At 41.3% G+C, this 21,050-nt stretch overlaps 2 protein-coding genes across 2 annotated transcripts in view; one reads left to right on the forward strand and one right to left on the reverse strand.

Moving 5' to 3' along the window:
* The window catches only part of LOC132794028 (myocardin-related transcription factor B), a 49,168-nt gene extending 29,399 nt beyond the window's left edge, over nt 1–19,769 (forward strand). Inside the window, exons 2-5 of the mRNA XM_060804244.1 lie at nt 6,364–7,212; nt 7,318–7,458; nt 12,950–13,015; nt 13,691–19,769. Of these exons, the coding sequence (XP_060660227.1) occupies nt 6,364–7,212; nt 7,318–7,458; nt 12,950–13,015; nt 13,691–18,186 (5,552 nt within the window). The 3' untranslated portion in view covers nt 18,187–19,769. The remainder of the gene's footprint in view (nt 1–6,363; nt 7,213–7,317; nt 7,459–12,949; nt 13,016–13,690) is intronic.
* LOC132794037 (dynein light chain Tctex-type protein 2B-like) lies at nt 2,613–3,411 on the reverse strand. The gene has a single exon (XM_060804257.1). It carries the CDS (start codon nt 3,292–3,294, stop codon nt 2,737–2,739), a length of 558 nt encoding a protein of 185 aa, XP_060660240.1. The 5' UTR covers nt 3,295–3,411; the 3' UTR covers nt 2,613–2,736.
* Nucleotides 19,770–21,050: the final 1,281 nt, after the last annotated feature.

A 21,050-nucleotide genomic window follows, 5' to 3' on the forward strand; every position in this document is an offset into this window, starting at 1 on the left:
CAAACTATCGCTACAAATTAGCAAAATTCGATAAGATAAACGACAAACGAGTTCCGAGTTGCAAGCGAAAGTAAACATTAAATGAATGCACTGAAATAGAATACATTAGCTCAATTTAAATAGTAACACTTCACTTTGCAGTAAGTCAATCAGTTGATCATTAAAGTGATTCACAAACTAACTTTTGATAAGCAGCTCATGGAAAGCCAATCAAAAAATCATTGCTCAATGTTGCTCTAGCTGTATTTATTAAATGTTTATTTCTTTTAAGCTTAACACGTTTTGTCAAATGTGCTTTATATATATTTGTGTTTTTTTTTTGCGTGTTTCATTTTATTAGTTCCCCTTGCGTATCGCTGACACTTGACAACTTGCGATAACATGCGAAATTTCTGCCAAGCACTACCAAAAAGGCAAAACAACTCACACAACTCAACTTGTTGCATATTAAAACTATAAAAGCAAAAAAATAAACAATATAACGTTTGCTATAAATTGTTATTAAATGTATACATTTTTAACGTGCTGTTGTAATTGTTGTTGTTGTTGTCGTTGTTTTTGCTGAGTAGAAAAACAAGTTTGTGGCAACATGACCAAAATATTGTATACAACAACCAGAGAGAGCAGTGGAAATATTGATACTCTTGCTAAATTATGAATAGATTTCATTTGAAGATAATATAGAGATCTTTACTTAACCCAAATGGTGTTGGATGAGTTGAGTCACAATTTAGTCTTATTTGCTTGCTGGGGTTTGACTTCGGTAGTGACTGATATAATTGATTTTCTTTGGACTATCAATGAAGAACGCATAACTTGTGTTTATTATGTTTTAATTGTCTGTTCGTGTACACATGAAATATTCCATTTAGCTTGTGATTCACCTACACTTTTTACGTCTTCGTTGAATAAATCAATAATACTCGCTGTTAGAGTATAAAATTTTCTTGGCTCTGTACTTTTTCTAATTTTTATACTCGTTACCCATTGATTGGAAGGGTATGTCTGTTTGTTACCAGCAAATGTATTTAACAGACGGAAGGAAGGCATCTTCGGCACCGTAAAGTATATATATTCTTGATCAGTATCAATAGTCGACACGATACAAATATGCGTGTCTGGTTGCCTGTCCGTCTGGTCATCCCTATGAAACAATAGTTTACAGAGACTATAATAGATATACCAAACAAATACATCGGTGTGTTTAAGTATTTTTTGTACATTACTTCAGTACATTTTTAGTATTTGTTTAGTATATTGATTATGTATATTTTCTGTTTTCGTAGTATATTAACTCTGTATATTTTTAGTATTTGATGAATATATATGCTAATAACTTAACAACTCATTTTGGTGTATTCTTAGTATTGGTTCGATATATCAATTAGGTATTTGGTATATATTAGTATTTGTTTGGTATATTGATTTGGTATATTTTAAGAATAATACCGCACTGTTTTGATTTTCTTGAAAATGGGTATCGGGTATTTCACAGTTGAGCAGAATCGACTTGCCTACTTGTTATTGTTAGTATTTATATTAGTTGTTGTTGCTGTTGTTGTTTCTTGTTAACTTGTTGCTCATTTAAATGAGTTTTGTCTATGACGTCTGCGTATTGTTTACAAATATACATTTCAATTTGCCACAGCCATCGACTTGTAGTACAATTTTATTGTATGTATCTATAGATACAGTCCGTCGAGTCAGTCACAGCGACACATGGCGTATCGTGTTGTGCTCGATATACGTATTTGATTTTTGTTATTCTGCTTGTTTTTTTTTTTGTTGTCTGTGTGGCGCTTGCATAATCCTCGCTTGTCGAAGCTGTCAGCAGCATCGTTTTCTGTTGCTGCTGTTGCTGTTGCAGCTGCCATTGGCATTCAAATGAATATGTAAACGTCGCGTAGATTTTTTTGTGTTTTTTTTACAACAACAAATCGCAGCGTCACGTTGAGCGAGAGAGAGGTCAGCGTTTTGCACGTTTCTTGTTTTTTAGGCACCTTTTCGGCTGATTGCATGATTTTAATGCGGTCATAAAGTTTTGGGTCTAGCCAACTGTTGCGGCCATTAAAGTTGTTAGTTGTACCGCAATTTGATTTATGTGTATGTGTGTGAGAGATTGGGCGGGGCACAGGATGAACTGCAAATAAAAAGTTAATGTTTATGCAGCCGACAAATTGCCAGGTTAAATGCGAGTCTCGTACGACAAGCATCGATTATGTCGAATTGTAACATTTACAGCATCCTGTTTCCTGTTGCCAAAGGAAGTGCCGCACACACAGACAGACACACACATACACACACAGATATAGAGACAACAGACGTAGCATACTTTGCGGCGCGTTGGTTCGTGTATAGCTGCTGGCAAACGAAACATACTCGAACTGCCAGCATACATAATTGATGTTTACTCCGCAACGCCAGCGCCAATGTTAACGCCAAGCTATTACCCAACTAAAGAGAAAGCGAAAGCGTTAAAGGGAGACGAGCTGCTACAACTTCCACCGCAACTTCCTCGAACGCTTTGAATGATTAGTTTGGTGCATGGACAGTCAGATTAGAAGGCGATGTGTTGTTGCCGACTGTTTCTCTTAGCTATAAAATCAACTTCATTGCGATTGGCTTTAGTTGCCTTTACTTTTTATTGTCGTTCAGCAAATTAAACAACATTCACATACAATCAGCCTGCACATCAATTGAACCCATAAATAAAACTGAATTTAAAAGCTCTTTTCCTTAGTCAAAATAAATGTAGAACACTGTGCAAACGGCAAAAAATTTCGGCGTCTCGATTGTGTAATTAACATAGCCATCTTTTTCGGCATCCCACAAGAAATTTGCCAGCGAATACAATCCCTGCATAAGAAATTCACCCACAGTGATCAGCACAATGTAACGATATCGATCAAAATTCAATGCTTTGATGCGTGTCTTGATATCCTCGCTGACTTGGGCTGCCATCAACAGCGAGTGCTTCGGATGGAATGTGTACTCTTCGTTATAGTTCTTATCCATCTCGGCCTTGATAATGATCTCTAGACGCTCCTTGCGCAACGGATTCTTTGGCTCTAGGCGATAGGTGGGCGCAAAACGAGGTGCAGCTTTTGCCTGTCCTCCTATGCCCCCCAATCCCAGGCCAATCGATGTGCGACCCTTATCATCTTTATCCTCTTTGCCCTTTTTCTCCTTGCCCTCTTTGGTCTTGCCAACGGGTTTCTCCTTAGCTGATTGCTCCGGACTGGGTTCCTTGGCCTCTAAATTCTCTTTGCTATGCGCGTCCGGTGAGTCGCCCATGTTTGTGAGCTGAAAATGTTTTATTTAGAACTGCAAAAATAAATAGTTGACGATTTTTCAAATATCTCAAAATGTGCAATAGCAAACAAACTGTTTTATTATCCGATTTTTTAGACAAAAAACTCCCCAACTAAAGCGTTGAAATTTCGATTTCGAAGCACAGCAAAGATATCTATGATTATTTGCTGTAATGTGTGTGAAAATGTATTGCTGATTGCTATTATTACGCGTATGCGATTATTGATGAATATTGCGCATACGACGCATTGACACATTTTATTATTAGCTAGGTGTTGGCAGTTGCATCCGCGTCTCGTTCCCGTCTGTTGGGCACGACTTGAAACCATTTTCGACCAAAAAATAACAAAAACCACTTGCATTTGGCAAGTGGCTGCCTGGGTTGCATATAAATAGAATTGGCAATGGCTTTGTGAGTGTCGTCGCAGTGAACAACATGTGTGCGATATTCAACTGTGTGTGAGTGTGTGTTGACTGCGTGTGGACAACATGTCGCGCCATTGAGGGGGCTGCCATCAAAGCTATGCTGCAGCAGCATATACACTTTGATTCGATTGTGGATCGTTAAGGGGAGAAAAGAACATGTGATGCTGGTGGTGTGACTGCCAAGCGGAAACAAGCGGTCGCGTGGTGGTGTTGCAGTGTGTGGTGCAGCAGCGGTGGCTTCTGCATTGTTTCGCTGGCTGCCACTTGGCGGCGCCCACTTTAATGACCAATAAATGTCGAGCAAAACTTAACGACCATATCGGTCGGTATATAGACATCTTTCTAATATATTTATCGGAATGTCTGTCAAAGGAATATTGAAATTTTCTATGCGCCTCTATTTTGGCGACAGCTGTCTGCCACTTTTTGGTTGACTGACTTAAGACTCTCACTATAAATAGTTCCATTCAATGACAAAGTAAATAAAACCTTTTGACACATAGTCACTATAATTAGAGTGAAAAACAACGATCGAGATAAAAAGATTTTGCCAAAAATAACAAAAGCCAAAACTGTTTGGTGCTGTGCTGTGTGCATTTGACATATGCATGTCATTATGTCTATTCTGTATGCGCTTTGGCAAAGGGTATAAAAAGGTTCGTTCTTCTTAGCGCTTTTCTATTTGCGGACACAGCTAAAAATGTACACAAATTGTTGCATAACTCGAGGCGCGTCTGGGAATGTCGCGCGCTTGTCTATATGATGCAATGTCCCATGAACTGACACAACACAAGTTAATACAAGCAAGAGAGCGAAGAAAACGAAACGGGGGAGAAAGCAGTTTATTAAATATTTAAAGGCAAATTAAAAACTATTGACAAGTGCGTAAACAAACACAAGGCAAACCAAACGCCCGAGTAAAGCACAAAGTGAAAAGCGAAATGAAAGAAAAACGAGTGAAAGCAGAGGAAAGCCGTAAACGAAGTGTGAATGCTCTTACTTGCCACATGGACGCACATGCTTTCTGCACATCAGGTGACCAAAAAAATTGTGTGTGTGTTGCCCGCAGTAAGAGTATTAAAATAAATACCAAGTACGCGCGTTGCTAAGTTTTCACCGAACAGTGAGTGCGGAGGAAAATGCGGTGGTTGCCAACAGAACTAAGTAGGTTACTTGGCAGTGCTTAGCATAAATAACTAGCACAGTGGCAGCTGCGTCATTGGCTTTGCCACCAAAGGGTGAACATTAAAATAAATAAGTGCGCAAAAAAACTCAACTAAAATAAATAAATAAGTACGGGAGGAAACACGGGAGTGTGGAAAAAGGAAAACGCAAAATAAAAATAAATAAACAAATATACACTCGTAATTCATTTCTGTCTATATGCCAACTAAATGAGTTTACTTGCTCAACAGTTGAGCGAGAGTCGAGAGTCGACGTCGACGTCGACGTCGTCGTCGTTCTTGTGGAGTGTGTCTTAATGAATTTGTGAAATGCAATGCTGACTGTTGAATGCACTTGTTGCAAATGAAAGCCCAGCAGAGCTCAGCAGAGCAGAGAAAATGAAGGGTCATGGGTAATGACCACAAGTGGCATAGCACAACCAGCAGGCAGAGAACTATGTGATTGGGAATCAAATTGAGTTACATTGCAAGTTGCAACCACAATGCTTGGCATAATCAAATGCCAGAGACTGGCAGCTACAAACTGCAACAGCAGAAAATGAAATTTTAAGCACTTTTGGTAGAGAACAGAAAACAGAGAATTGCATTTCCAATATGCTGCATGCATAATTATTAGACTATAATCAATTGTTGAATAAATATTGAATGACCTTTTGAAAGGAGCTATTTTGTTGCGATTTAAGTATAATATTAAGTTTACGCCGAGTATTTATTTGTGTAGAAGTTTAAAAATAATATTATCAATGGCAATTATGTACTTATAAGTATATTGTAGATTGTGCCTAACCAAAATTGCGTATACGCATAGTATTTTCACATATGTTGAAAGTATTCTCTTTTTGCTGATATATTAGTTGCAGAAATATAAGATATAGTTAATATTAAGTATAGGCCGCGCTTTCAGATTAACTTTAATTCCAATCATCTAGCATAACGGATATTTTATATTAAGTATTCGTCAAGTATTTCTAGCTGTGTTAAATGCAACAATCTTTTTTTGGTATAATTTGGACAATTTAGTATACGCTAAATATGTAGATTTGCAATTACCTTTTAGTCTAATATTATAAGTTGTTCTCATATAAATTATATTTAATATCAAGTATGCGTCGCATATTCAGACCAGCTTAAGTTGCAATCACTTTCTAGCATAATATTAGGCGCATAAATCGATAAACTACTCAATACTAAGCATATGGGGACTATTTTGGCTATAGCACATGTTCCATTTCAAATTAAGTATACGCCGCATATTAATATCTGCATTAGGTGCAATCACCTTTTCATATAATATTAGGTGCATAAATCGAAGAACTACTCAATATGAAGTATGCATGGAGAATTTGTGCTATAGTTGTTGCTCAAGTATTATTTAATATAAAGTATACGCCCCGCAATCAGACTTGCACTAATTGCAATAACTTTTTTCTTTACTTTACAGAGTCTACGCACAGCGTGGACGGCGGCCCTGCATCGTGGCGTTTAACGCTCGATCAGGATCTTATTGACACGCTCAAGGGCAACTTTCCCAGTTGGTTTCAAACCTCATCGGGAGCCGCAGCGGCAGCAGCAGCAGCAGCGGCGGCAGCAGCCAACAAAGCGCAGTCGGCACATCAGCAGCAACGGCAGCAGAAGTTAGTGAGCAGCAGCAGCAGCAGCATCATCCCCATAAGCATTGACACCAAATCAGCCAACAGCAGCAACAATACACTCCAGCAACAGCAACAACAGCAGCAGCAACAGTTGCAACAGCAACAACAGACAGCGATATTGAGCAGCTGCTCGTCATCAGCATCTCCCGCATCATCCATTAGCTCAAACTCTTCAAAGAAATCCAATAGCAGCTGCAGCAGCAGCAGCGTGAGCAGCTGCAGCAGCAATAGTTCCAGCTCCAGTACCAAATCCGTGAGTGCAGCGACGGCGCAACGTTTGCTGAACAAATCAACGTCGACATCCACATCGCCTAGCAAGAGTAGTTTGAGCCGCACTTTAAAGGCAACACACACGCAAAAGACGCACAACAATAGCCCCAAGGTTGGGCAATTGGTGAAGTCCGCATCGCTGCATAGTCTGAGCAGCGGCAGCGGCAGCAGCGCTAGTGGCAGTGGCAGTGGCAGCAGCGGCTCATCGCTGCTGGCCACCATCTCCACATCGCCGCTGACCACCGTTGAGCTCATCTCGAGCGCCAATTGCAACGGCCTGCTGGCCACACGGCTCAGCGGCAAGGCCTTGGAGCATACATTTCAGGATATCATCTTGCTGCACGAGGCTTACGACGACATGTCCGAAGGTGTGTAATCGGTCGACAATTGAGCAATTATCTAATCAAATTCAGCCAATCGAAAGCGCCATCAATCAATGTAACTTTTTTTTTTTGTTTCGCTTTCAATTACAGGTGAACATCGTCTGCACGCTACGTTTCTGGGCAGCAGCGATGATGGCAACAATTCCGATTGCTACGATGCCAGACAGTCGCCGCCAAAGGCAATTGTGGACTCCAGTCCACTGCAACCGGCCATGGATAAGAATAAAGAATGTGAGTATCAGAAAAAAATGTTGAAAGATCTGGGAATGTTTGGTGCAAAGTACTGTCAAACCTGTTATGATTCTTTCACTTAATAATTCACTAAGTGACATATTTATCCAAAAAATATAACAGCTCAGTCTTGAAAATTATCGAAGATGTATAAACTTAATCAAGTTGTTCACATTTTACATAATTAAAAAATCATATCAAAGCGCATTTCAATTTAATTTTAAATAGCTTACAAAAACCTGTTCATCTTTTTTAATTTTTTGAAATTGTCTCAGTTGTTAGCCCTTTGTTGACGCTGCTGTGTAAATGTTCGCTGTTTACAAATTTGGAGCAAAAACGCCCACATCTCGTTGACCATTTCGCGGCTGTTTGACATTTGTCAACTTGCTTGTGTTGTTTTTGGTTTAATTCTTTTGGTTTAGTCATCTCACGCTGACCAAACAGTAGCAGCTACATACATCATCATCATCAACATCGTCCACATGTTGTCGTCTATCGTCAGACATAATTTATGTAAATGCAGATATCTCTGCTTGACTTGGAGGCATTCTATGAACGCCGCAGCAATGTCTTAATGAAGCTGTCAATGCTCTATAGGCACTTAAGGTGTGCACTTGATGTGCCACGCCCATCCTCCAACTCATTCATAGCCCACTAAACACCCACAGTCATAAATATAAATGCACACACACACACAACGCACACACTCTTTAAAATTGTCAACAGCAGTTTTCGTTTTAGATTTTTTGCCTGCTTTTGTTGGCCTACATATTTGCTTGGCATTTTCGAGTGAAGAAAGAAATAATCTTATTCATTTTGAATGGCCTGAATCTACACACATGCCCATGTCTGCCTCTGTGTGAGCGAGTGAGTGTGTGTGTAGTTTTCGCTAATAGTTTTGACAGCGCTTGTCGCCTGCGCTTCGCTGGCATTTTGACATTTTTGTCGGTGCTCGCAGTCTGACAACAACAAAAAGAAAACAGAGATTGCAGCCTGAGGTCCGAACAACTGAAAGTTCACAACGCCCTGACCCTGGCAAAGGGGTGTCAATTATTTGCATGCATTTTCTCAATTTCGCAATGCAATATACACTGCTTATAGTCTTTTCAAGCAATCTTCACAGTTTTATGAATGAAATGGTAACACTATGAAGTGCAACCAGAAGCTACTTTAATGATGTTTAGAGATCTGTTGTGATTGCTGTTTGGAATTTAAAATGTCTTAAAAGCTCATTAGAAATTTCAGTATTTATTTATTTTAGCAACAGTGTGCCAATTATGCGTTTTAAATTGGGAAAACAATTTCATTAAAACAAGAAGTAAGAAAGCTACAGTTGAGAGTGATCGGTTGTGAGACACTCGCTATTACTTTTAATAGAAGCAAAACCGTGCGGTATTATTATTAAAATATACCAAAAAAATAGGATAATTTACCTAATACTATATTTGGTATAGCAATATACTATTACATTCAAAATATACCATAGAGTACAAAATATATAATATTGTAAATCAAAGAATGTTTAGTGTACCCTTTAGGTACCGGATATTGAAAGGAAATATCGTTTAAGAAAATATTTTGTGAACACGTACATGTTAATGGACAACAATTTATTTAATTAGTAGTAATGCTCGACTGTAACATGCCAGCTACCCATTTTTAATGAAAACAATTAATATACCGCAAAAATATATATTGATATATTGACATACTACGTATTACTACGTACAAACTATACCATAGTGTGGAAAAGATATCAGATTGTCAACCAGAGTAATTTTCATCTACCCTAACCTTCTAATCTATAGGTACGGGTATAACAAAAAATGTTATTATTATTATTTTTAATATTCTTAAAGAGTATACAACATTCAGTGTTTTAATGTCTTCAATTCTTCCTTGTTATTTCGCAAATTATCGCCACTTTTTTTTTTGGCAATATTTCTAAAAGCTGCATAAACTGCCAAAGGCAAATCATTTGGGCGGTCAAAATTTCCGGCAGGCGAACTGCTGCTACACAGCACACACTAAACCGTTATCTAACAAATAAACATCGACTGCATATTAGCGAACAGTAGAAGAAGAAGATGGCGATGGCGATGGCGAAAAAAAAGGCCAAACAGCAATGGCTGCTCACTGTAAACATTTTGCAATTTGCAACTAAAATTTATTATAAACAGATGGCGGCCAGGCGAGGCGCAGGCGGTGGCAAACGAAGGCGCTGCAAAAATGTTTTGACAAATAAACACGCTGCACGCGACTTGAAAAACGAACGAATGAGGAGAGCGATGATAGAGGGGAAATATGTGTGTCGAAGGGAGGGCAGATGGGAAGGGGAGAATGTGTTGTAACATTCTCAAATGTGGGATGCTGCAGTCTGCAAACGCAATCGCCAAACGCCAAGGCGGAAATAGCAGCCGCCACAACGGCAGTCGATGGCATGTAAAATGCCATTGCACAGTGGTTCAAGGTTTTGCGAAAAAACGCGTGCTTATTTCATTGAACGCGAAGGCTAAAGTGTGAAATAAGAACTAATAAATAAATAGTAAATACGTCGTACTATTTTAAACGCTCAATTTCCTTCAATTTTATAGCATACTTTGGGGTAATGCTTGGCATTTGATGCTGTGTTAAATAGCTAGCTATCCCACTGTGCCACCCCCCTCCTCAGTGAGTGTATTGGTTTAGCTCATTGATTTGGCCCACGCCGATGGCGTCTTGGCTTTAACTGCTGCCGTTGATCACGTAATCGATTTTATAATACATTTTCCTATAGCATTTTTTATGTGTGCGTATGTGTGTATGTGTGGGAGTGTGTTGGTCAGCCAGCTGTTGCTGCTCTTTCTCTCTCTCTCATTCTCTCTGCTTTGGTCATCTCGAATACTCTCGCACTCTCGGCGATGTTTTGTTTACCTGACCTTCGCCTGGGAAACGGGGGGCTTCCATGCAGAAGGGCAGCCACCCACAGAAGATGAATAACAACAAGAACAACAAAAACAATGAGAGGCAAACGATTTGGCTACGTTTACACACTTTTATTGCCAGCGCATAAAAACTTTTATGTGTTTAATTTGGAATTTTTGTTATTGTTTTTATCAATCGGGTGTGTAGGTGTAAAATCGACACGTAAACAGAGGCTGGGCGCCCATTTAGAAATTGAGAAAAGCCACCGCCACCAACAACAATAATAAGAACAACAAGAAGGTGTAGAATAGGAATAAATTGTTCGCGTAATTAATTTGGCAGACGGCACAGTCGAGTCGAGTCGAGTCAGTTCAGTCTGTTTGGCATCGTCACCAAAATTGTTTTTAGCCGTGTTACAACAAGTCCAAATATTTGCCACGGCATAAATGAACACAGAGATATCTTGGCCAGACGCAAAACCGGAGAGCGAGAGCGGGATAAATGAATTTTTTATACATTTCTGTGTTGTGCACACACTTCAATCGTAAAATGTGCGACGACCGTTTGGCCAACAACAGCTGCCACAGTTGCCGTCAGTTGCCTCCCCGCGAGACAATTACGCGCCTTGGCAGCTCTTTGGCCGTCTTTTTTTCTCATCGTTGTATTTGTATTTTTCTTTATTTTTATGATGATTTTCCAAGAGCCTAAATTACTTTAATAACGTCATTGTCAGCGCCTCACTTTGATGTCGTCGTCGTCGTCGTCGTCGTCTGCGTCGTAGTTGTTGCCTTTTCTCTGCTCTCTTCTCTCTCTTTGGACGACTTTGTTGTGGCGTCAAGTGTTGCTCGCTTTGTTTTGCTTGGCGTACAAAGTCTCTGTGTCAACTCGGCTGGCAAATAAATAAATACACACTCTTGTACTTTGCATATGTCTAACCGCATTAACCAAATGCCAGAAAAGACAAAAAAAAAACCTACGCTGCTGCATTTGGCATTTCATGCGGTTGCTTCTCTGACGTTCAGACTGAGCTCCAACCACAGCAGCACAGCACAGCACATTCTATCCCGATTCCGATCCCCAAAAACCAAACCAACAATGCACAGTGCACTGCCCTGGAGGCCATAAGATTTGTGTTTTCATTTCATTTGCGGTTTTTGGCTTTATTTACCTCTCTTGTCCTTGCCTTGCCTGGCCCGGTCCGTAATGCGCATTATTTCGTTTTAATTACGTGACTCGACAGGCGTTTTGTTCAACTGTCTGCCGCTAATGTCCACAGCCTAATTGGAGTTAATCACTTTAAGACAACAGGTTGCATTGCATAACTCAGATTACTCAGATATCATGTACTAGTTGAGTAACAGACACACTAGACTACAACTATTAAAAATTTGCACAAAAAAAAATCGATAATCACAAAATTAAATAGACGCATTAAAGTTTCAATTGCAAATATGCATAAAAATAGTTTTGCTTTTAAATAATGAGAAATTAATAATTAAATTTGCGCATTTTTTGCTGTCATCAGTTAACGGCTTTAAAAAAATTATGAAATATTCAGCAGAAATAATCATAAATTCATGAATAACTTAATTTATTATTTTATAACATTTGTTTTGCATGTAATAATATAAAATTGTTTGCATTAAAACTTTGCAATTAAAGACAGACATTTATTAATTAGGTCATGAATAGTTAACTATGTTTTGATATACTTTTTTTTTATTTACGAGTTTTTGTTCTCGATTACATTTTTGCTGTTGTGTGTAAATTCAATCAACGTCATTTGAATATCCTTTTGCTCCCTTTCTGTCACTGATTATCCTTCACATGCTAATGCTAATTCTCCTTCTCTGTCTCGTTCGTTCTATCGCTATCACAAGCTGGCTTTGGTGACTTTATGTCAAGTTAATTGACATCAATCTGTCATTTAGTAGCAGTTGCCACATAATCATATTATTACGCATACGCCCCATGGCGCCATGCCATGGCACAGACGGGGCGCGTGTGTGTGTGTGTGTGTATGTGGGGCGAGCGAACTCTTGACGCTCGGCTTAAATATTTAATTTTTTGGGCGCCAACTTTACACTCAGCGGCGTTAAGCAGTCAAAATGAATAAAGAAAAAAGTTTCGCACGCCAGCAACAACAACAAGAAAACCAACAACAATAGCCAACCGCACATAAACATATTAAAACTTTTTCGTTTTTTTGCGTTCTTTTATTTTTTTTCGGTTGCGTTGCTTCTCAGTAATATTTGTGTGCGTTTTGTGCCGCCTTGTTTTTCCATTTGCAGCTGCTTTTTGTGTGTTGGGCTCGACATTTATTGCTTTGCGTTGTCAAAAAACAGAAAACAGCAAAAGGAAAACCCGCAGAAAACTTTTGGCCAGCTGTTTAGAGTATTTTTATGAGCTATGTTTATGTTTTGATCTCTGGCCCCCGCCACCAACTGCGATGCGACTCTGCCCCACTATCCGCACTCTATAATAATTTATGTTTGTTGGCTGTCAAATTTGTGGCGCAAACTTGTTGCCGGTTCTAAATCGATATCGAAATAAAATTTATATTTCTCTCTTTTTTTTATTTTTGCAGCGCTCAAAGTGAAGCTGATGGTGCGACGACCGCATTCGCAACTCGTCGAGCAGGGCATCATACCATGTAAGTAGAGAGACCTTCGTCTTATATTAGCTGTTAGTCTAGCTGAATCGATAAATAGTATTGAAGAGCACACATTAGCCTCACTTATGTGCTTCAGCGAGGAGAGAAGAGTGGCAAATGTAAAATGTAAAAGCCCGGCAAAAAGGATATGCAAATATGTGCGCATTTTCAATGGTCTCGAGCTCATCCTCATGCTTGGCAATTTATGCGCGGGCCCCCAGAAAAAGTTTCAGACAGCCAACGAAAGAAATACATAGATAGGAGAGCACACAAAGAGGGGAGTGTGCAGGAAGCGAACACAAACGGAAGAAAGCCGAAAAGAATCAACAAAATACGCGAATTTACAAACCAATTCAATGTGCTCAACGCAGCCGAAAGTGAATTTGAATTTGAATTTAAATGACAAATTTTCGACAGCAATGCCAGCGAGCGAGCGAGCGCCCTACAATAAATGATATAATAATAATCTTGAGCTGCTTTAAGATAAATACTACTTGGCAAATTCCGAATTTATTGTTTTGAGTTTTTGAATTGAAAATGATACCAAAAACTTTTAGTTCTAGTACATTTGACAAATTAGAAATTCAAATCGATTCCATAGAAATTGTAAATTTGTCTTGCCCCAAAAAGTATGCTATTATTTTTCTCTGACATTATCTCTTTCTTTACTTAAAGCGCTCAAAACCTCGCCTGCCATCCACGAACAATGCAAGCAACTGGAACGCGCCAAGACCAGCGATCTGCTCAAGGCCAAGATCCAACAGCGTCCGAATCGCGAAGATCTGGAGCGACTGCACATACTCGAGGAGGATGAGTGCCACATCGATCCGAGTCTGGCGGAGAAGCAGCGCATGCTGAAGAAGGCGCGTCTCGCGGATCAGCTCAACTCCCAGATACAGCATCGACCCGGCCCGTTGGAGTTGATCAAGAAGAACATTCTGCATACGGAGAAACCGATCGAGAAGATTGTCAAGGAGGGTTTGGTGCCCTTTAAGGCCACCAGTGAAGGTCTGCTGACTCGGCCACAGCATCCACACAGCTATGTCACCTACGATGAGGACTCACAGAGCTCTGAGAGCGATACACGGCAGACGCCGCCACGTCTCGATGAGCTTATGCCCAGCACAGGGGCCACAGCGACTGGCAACAGTGTGCTGTTGCCAGCTGCTGCTGCCGCTGCTGTGGAGACGCCCAAGGATGTGCTCCAGGCAGCTGCTGCCTCGGCGGGCATTGTCACCGTGGCGCTGACCACGCCTACGTCGACGACCAGCAATTGTGGCCAGCTGGTACTCAGCGTCATGCCTTCGATACAGCTACTGAAGAACAGCTCGGATTTTCCAATGAACACGACGCATATCGTGAGCGCTCCACCGCCGCCACCACCGCCAATGCCCATGGCTGTCACCGCGAGTGTCAGCGGTGGCGCTGGCATCAAGGTGAAGCAAGAGACGGCCAATCTGTTCGAAGAACTCTGCCAGAGTGTCGCCGGTCCCACAGCCAGTCCCAGCCAGCTCAGCAATCACATGCTACCCATGCTCGCATCGCCCTGCTCTCTGGGCTCTAGCACTTCGACGCTGAGTCCCCTGTCTTCCATTGCCTCACCGCCACCGCCGCCCACACGATTGCAACTGCAGCCAGTGTCCATTAAATCGGATGCACCGGGCAAGGATAAGAATCGCAAAAAGTCCAAGTCGAAGCCGGTCTCCAAAGCGCGCACCATCAAATTCCACGAGTACAAGGGTCCACCGAGTGCGGCGGGACAGGCGCAAGATCAGGCACAGGCGGATCAAACAACGTCGTATCAGTTGCTGCTCGAACAGCAGAACTATCTGCTCAAGTTTCTGGAGAACCTCAACAAGAATCAATCCATACTGCCAGCCAACAATGCGAATGCCAATGCCGCCTCCACAGCCAGCAGTGTGAGCAGCAGCAGCAACACGAATGTCAGCGCAAATAGTATAACGGTGACCACAAAAACAGTGCCTGCTTTGGCCAGCACGGTGACAACAGCAGCCACAGCAACGGCAACAGTGGCACCCATTACGCTGCCCAACACAATTTCCATCAGCAGCAACAGCAACGTGACGCCCTTAAACTTTGGCGATGCCACGCTGCTGACAGCGACAGCCATGCCCACAGCAACAACTGTTCAGCAAGCGCCGCCCACGCTGTCGCTGATCACACATACGCCACAGCCAGCAGCAACAGTTGCCGTCATACCACAGCAACAACAGCAGCTGCAACAGCAACAACAGCAACCACAACAGCAGCAGCAACATCCACCACCTTTGCCATCGCCAGCGCTCTCGGTGAGCTCCTCCATACCAGCCAGTCCAGCGACCAGCTATGCCGAGTCCACCAGCTCCGCCATCACGGATGTAACAAAACTCGAGAAGATGAAAGTGTCCGATCTGAAGCAGCATCTCAAGCGTCGCAATCTGCCCGTGTCCGGCCCGAAGCCGCAGTTGATTGAGCGACTCAAACTTTATTTGCCACTCGAGCCGCTTGATGCGCCCACAGCTCCAGCAGCTGTGCAATCAGAGATTATCACCATCAGCGACGCTATGGACACCAGCAACTGTGGTACATCAGATGCGCAGCCGCAGCAGCAACAACCTGCGCCAGTGGCCATGCTAGTGAGCGAGGAGCACGAACAGATGGATGTGGTGCAGCAGCAGCTCGACAGCAATCATGCCATGACACTGCAGACCATCATGCAACCACAGCCACAGACAGCAACCATTATACAGAACCAGGAGCTGTTGCGGCGGCAACAGCGCAAGATTGATGAACTGCAGCGACAGTTAGAGCGCTCGCAGCAGGAGTTGCAGCAGATACGGCGACAGCAGCAACAGCAGACAGTTACTGCGCAGGTGGTGAATGCTTTGCCCTCGCAGCAGATCACGCTGATCACGACGACATCGAATGGACCACAACAGACGTTGACGGTGCTGCCGCAGTTGGAGAAAACTATACCAGCGAAGGTGACTGTGAAGCCTGCCACAGCAGCAACAGTGACAGCCAAGTTAAACGGCAGCAGCAGCAATCAAGCGAAGAAACCCGCCAGCAACAGCAACAATCACAGCAGCAACATTGCAAATAACAGCAATCAACCGCCGCCAATCAATCAGAAAATGGTGGTGAAGCAGCAGCTGGAGGCGAAGATACAAAAGCAAAAGGCAGCGGCGGCAGCAGCAGCACTGCAGCAACAACAACAGCAACAGGCGCAACAACAGCAACAGCAGCAGCAACAACAGATGCGATTGCTTACGCAAAAGACACAAACTGTAGTCATTCCATCCAACAACAATACAATCAGCGCCCCCAAGCTGCCAGCCACGCCCACCAAGCAGCCAAATGTTGTTGCTGCTGGCAACACCACAGCAATCTTGCACGCAGCTAAGCCGCTGACAACAGCAACAGCTGCAACTGTGCCGCATCCTAATAACGTGGGACTCGTGTGGAACGAGGGCAATCAGACCATCTTTCTGCTGGGTCTCAACGATCAGCAGATGACGGCGCATACGCTGGGCAACATAAGTCTCACCGCGACAACAACCACAACAGTGGCACAGCCTCAGCAACAGCAGCAATCGGCAACAACAACGCCTGTGACGAAGAAGCTGCTCAATGGACATCAGCGCACGAATTCGCTACCGAGCATTGTGTTTCCCATTGATGCGAAGCCAATCATCACCCAACAGCAATTGCAGCAGTTGCAACTACAGCAGCAGCAACAACAACAGCAGCAGCAACAACAACAACACTTTCAGCCTGGCCAACAGCTTATACAGCTGGATATTAAGCCAACGCCTGCACCGCCGCCACAATATGAGGAAGCAACCAAGCAGCTGGCAGCGAGCAAAGCAGCTGCAGCCCTGGGCAGCATGCCGCTGATGAAGATCAAGGAGGAGCCAGCAGCATCGCCAGCACCAACAGTTGCTGCACCTCCACTGCAGCGCAAATCAACCAGCATCAAATCAGAGCAGGTCAGCGATGTGCTCGACATACTCATCAAGCAGGGCGAGCTGCCCGAAAGCGCTGCCCTGGAGCCCATCACGCCACTGACGCCGCTGCCCGAACTCGCGATGTTTAACGGCGTGACGCCGACAACAGCCGCTGGCGGTGCGAGCATTGTGCCGCTGGTGCCCAAGCTGGAAGCGCCATCGACGCCACAATCGTTGCCCAACCTCGACATGGCCATGGACACGAATGAGAACAGCCATGTGAGCTATGCAACCAACAGCCAGCAACAAGCAGCTGCTGCTGCGCATGGTTTCATCGAGAGCATCGACATGGCATCGCCGCTGCAACCGGATGCGAGCGCCATTGATGCAGAGAGCGTGGCCAAGACACTGGACATATTTCTGGAGCAGCATCATGCCACGCCTCCGCCAAGCACGCCGCCCAAGTGCAACAGCGTTAGCATCAGCATCGGCGATAAACCGAACAGTCCCGATGCCAAGCTCAATCATTTCGATGAATACGAGTTGCTGGAACTGATGTCGCAGCAGCTGGAAATGGACATTGGCGACGATTCGAACAACTATTGTACCACCAACAAGACTGGCAACAACAGCAACAATTTGCGGCGCGATCTCAATCCCAGTCTGCAGCCCAGCATCAATGAGCTGCTCGATGCCAGCAGCCCGGACAGCGTGCTGCTCAACAACAATCATGGCGCTGACGTTGACTTCGATGCGGAGAGCTTTGTGGCGCAGCTTAGCCAGCATGTGGCTAGCAGCAGCAGCAGTAACAGCAACAGCAGCAATGCCAACAACAACAACAGCAACAACAACTGCAGCAGCAACAGCAACAATGGCATTGTGGGCAGCCCGTCAACCAACAGCGGCGTGGAGTGTGTCAGCTCAAATGGCCACTACAACAGCACGCCTATGGATGTGTGCGATGACTTCGAGAGCACCTTGAACTCCATCATGCAAGCGGTCTCCCAACCACCCACCGGCAGCCACCACTCCGACTACAGTTCAACCTCAACTGGCATGTCCAATGGGGGAGTTGGTGTTGGTGTTGGCAATGCCATGGACAGCAGCAGCAGCAGCAATGGCGGTGCCGTGGATGCTTTCAATGTGCCGAGTGGCGACATCTTCGATCTGTTCAACATCGATGACTACAAGATGATTTGGGCAGCTGGCGATTTTACTGTCTAAGCAAGACAGACAAAAATTGTACAGGTGCTTTTGTGTAGGTGCTCGCTTTTCTACAAAAATATATTCCTTAAAATTCGTATCGAAACACTTACAAAAAAACAGAAAACTGAAAGAAAACCACACAAAAAAACGCAAACACACAAAAACTAAAAAAGAAGTCCTATTTATTTTCTAAATGCATTTAAAACATTTGAACAATATAGTTAAAAAAACAAAAACGAAGAAAAACAAACAAATTTCAAAACTTTACTATTTCCAAAAAAAAAAAACAACAAAAAACGAAAACACACACAACTAAAGCCAAAATTGCCGGGAGCGTTAGTCGAAGAAAACACTCCACTATATTTCCGCACCCTTTCCTATAAGCAGCGACAGCAACAACAAAAAAAATAAATAAACAACAGCCAAACATTTAGAAAAAGAAAATAATTAAAAATAATAATATTCATAAAATTTAAGCAAAAAACAAAAAAAATGTTGTAAAGCTCGAAAGAAAAAAGTACATGTTTCTAATTAAGGTCATTCCAATTTGAAAATATCGCGAGTGAAATCTAACTAAAAGTCTAGCAGAGCGTGAGCGAGTGTGAGAGAGTCTAATGAATGAGAGAGAGAGAGAGAGAATTGGTTGAGCCTAGGGTGAGTTGAAAGCAAAATAGAAGAAACACAGAAGAAAAAAAAAACGTAAAATAAAAGCATATGAAAATGTTCTTGTCTTTGCGAGAGAAACAAGTAAAACACATTCAAGAATTTTGTTTTAAGTTCTATTTAAAATGAAATTAATTTAAATTTAGCGATAAACTTTTGACAGATTTAAAACCAATGGCAGCAAAGGAAATTTTACAATAACTTTAACAATTAACAATTACAATTAACGTAAACAATTTGAGAAGTATTTCCTGTAAGGAAAGAAAAAGCCTTTAAAAAAAGTAGACGAAAAAAAAGAAAACTAAATTAAATTAAAAATTAAAGCAATTATTAATACAAATTCATTTAATGCCTTCTTAAGCCAATTATTTAAACGCAAAACGAATTGAGCGAAATTCCGTTACTTAAATTAAATTTTAAATTAAATGCGGCAAGTACTTCATCTACGCCAAAAGAGTTAGAGAGAACTTTCGAGAATTAGAAATACAATTTTTCAGTTTGCATAAATGTAAGTTGAACTATCTGAGAGCATGCTTAGCATTCGGACATCGGACATATTTTCAGTGTTCTACACAAAATTAAAGTAAATAAATAAAACTGAGGAAACAATACGTTAATTGACACATTTCAGCAAGAAAAGAAATAATTTAACATAAATATAAATTGTAATAATATATTGATATGGATATACATATATGGATATATATATATGGATATATATATTTTTATATAAGTAAATTACTTGATATACTTGATTTAAATGTAGCTTTAGTCATGGTGGCGATCAGATGCGCCCAAAAACAATAACAACAAGAGGAGAACATCAACCACAACAACAACAACAATTAACTTAACACTTGTTTACATTTGCAATACACCATGTCAAAGTTCATAGAACAAAAAATAAAAACTCAATTGAATTGCATGCTTAATAAGTATATCATATTCTCATCAACGCGCTTTAAACATGTTTCCATTAATCACACACATTAATTAATTTAAATCAAAAAAAAAGAAAAAGGAAAATCACACAAAAAAAAAGAGTTTGCTAAAAGTTTACTTATTGTTAGGCGCCTGACAGGCGCAAAAGAATTTAATTACAATAACTAAATTTATTGTTTTTATTAATGCTTAATTCAAATTGTATACTTAATAAATACAATATACATATTATACATACATATTATATCTTAAATATATATACATACACATATATATATTATCTACTTTAATGTTGGCTTAAACATTTTCTGTGTGTTGCGTTTAAAATTTAATTTAAATTCAATACATATTACAATAAATAAAATGCAGTGCATCAATTCTCTGACGTCATAAAAAGTTGTGTATTGTTTAATTTATTTATCTCTTTTTTTTTGTTGGCAATAATAATGATAATGAAAAAAGGAATAACTCAAGTGAATGAATCATAAATAATTATACTATATAAATTAATTATAACAAGTGATATACATATACTTATACACATAACTGTGCAAGAAATTATTGCGAAAATAAAAAAACCAAACTTTATTCATTTTTCCAAATGCATTTCGAGTACTCAATTTCGCTGTAATAACAAGAGAAGAGAAAACAATGTACTTTCGCGTAAGTTGAAGTGATTAAATTAATAATTAGTTGGTTAATTAGTTCAGTTTCATTTCGCATTGTGCGAATTTAAAGTTCTGCGAGGCATAATTAATTCAGAGATTTAAGCGCATTAAGCGCAAAACGACGTCTGTTCTGTTGTTATTGTTGTTTCACTCGTTCGCTTGATAAATTCAGCATTAAAACTTAAATCAATGGCACAATAAAACGCAATCATAATGATTTTATGGCAAAGCCAGCCACAAGCAACGCCAACAACAATGATGTGCTGGAAAACAAGGCTTATCATTAGCAAAAGCGGCCATTGGTTGATTGGTGGGCGGCTTTTGGGCGTGTCCTTGTTGTTATTGCTTTGTCTGTGTCTGTGTCTGTGTGTTGGTGTGCTTATTTTTAGTCCCGAAACGAAATAAGCAAACAATATGACGCAAAATTGCAACAGCACTCTGACTATGCCAAACAATTTGAGTAACAATGCTGCATAGTTGGACGGCTGCCAAGCTGGCAGCCCACTCACACACACACTCACACACACACTCACACACACACTCACACACACACATACACTTATACACACGCACAGCATCAGTCCGAGTGCGAACAATGTCGTTTCATTC

Source organism: Drosophila nasuta, chromosome 3, assembly GCF_023558535.2.
Source record: "Drosophila nasuta strain 15112-1781.00 chromosome 3, ASM2355853v1, whole genome shotgun sequence".
In the NCBI taxonomy this organism is placed as follows: domain Eukaryota; kingdom Metazoa; phylum Arthropoda; class Insecta; order Diptera; family Drosophilidae; genus Drosophila; species Drosophila nasuta.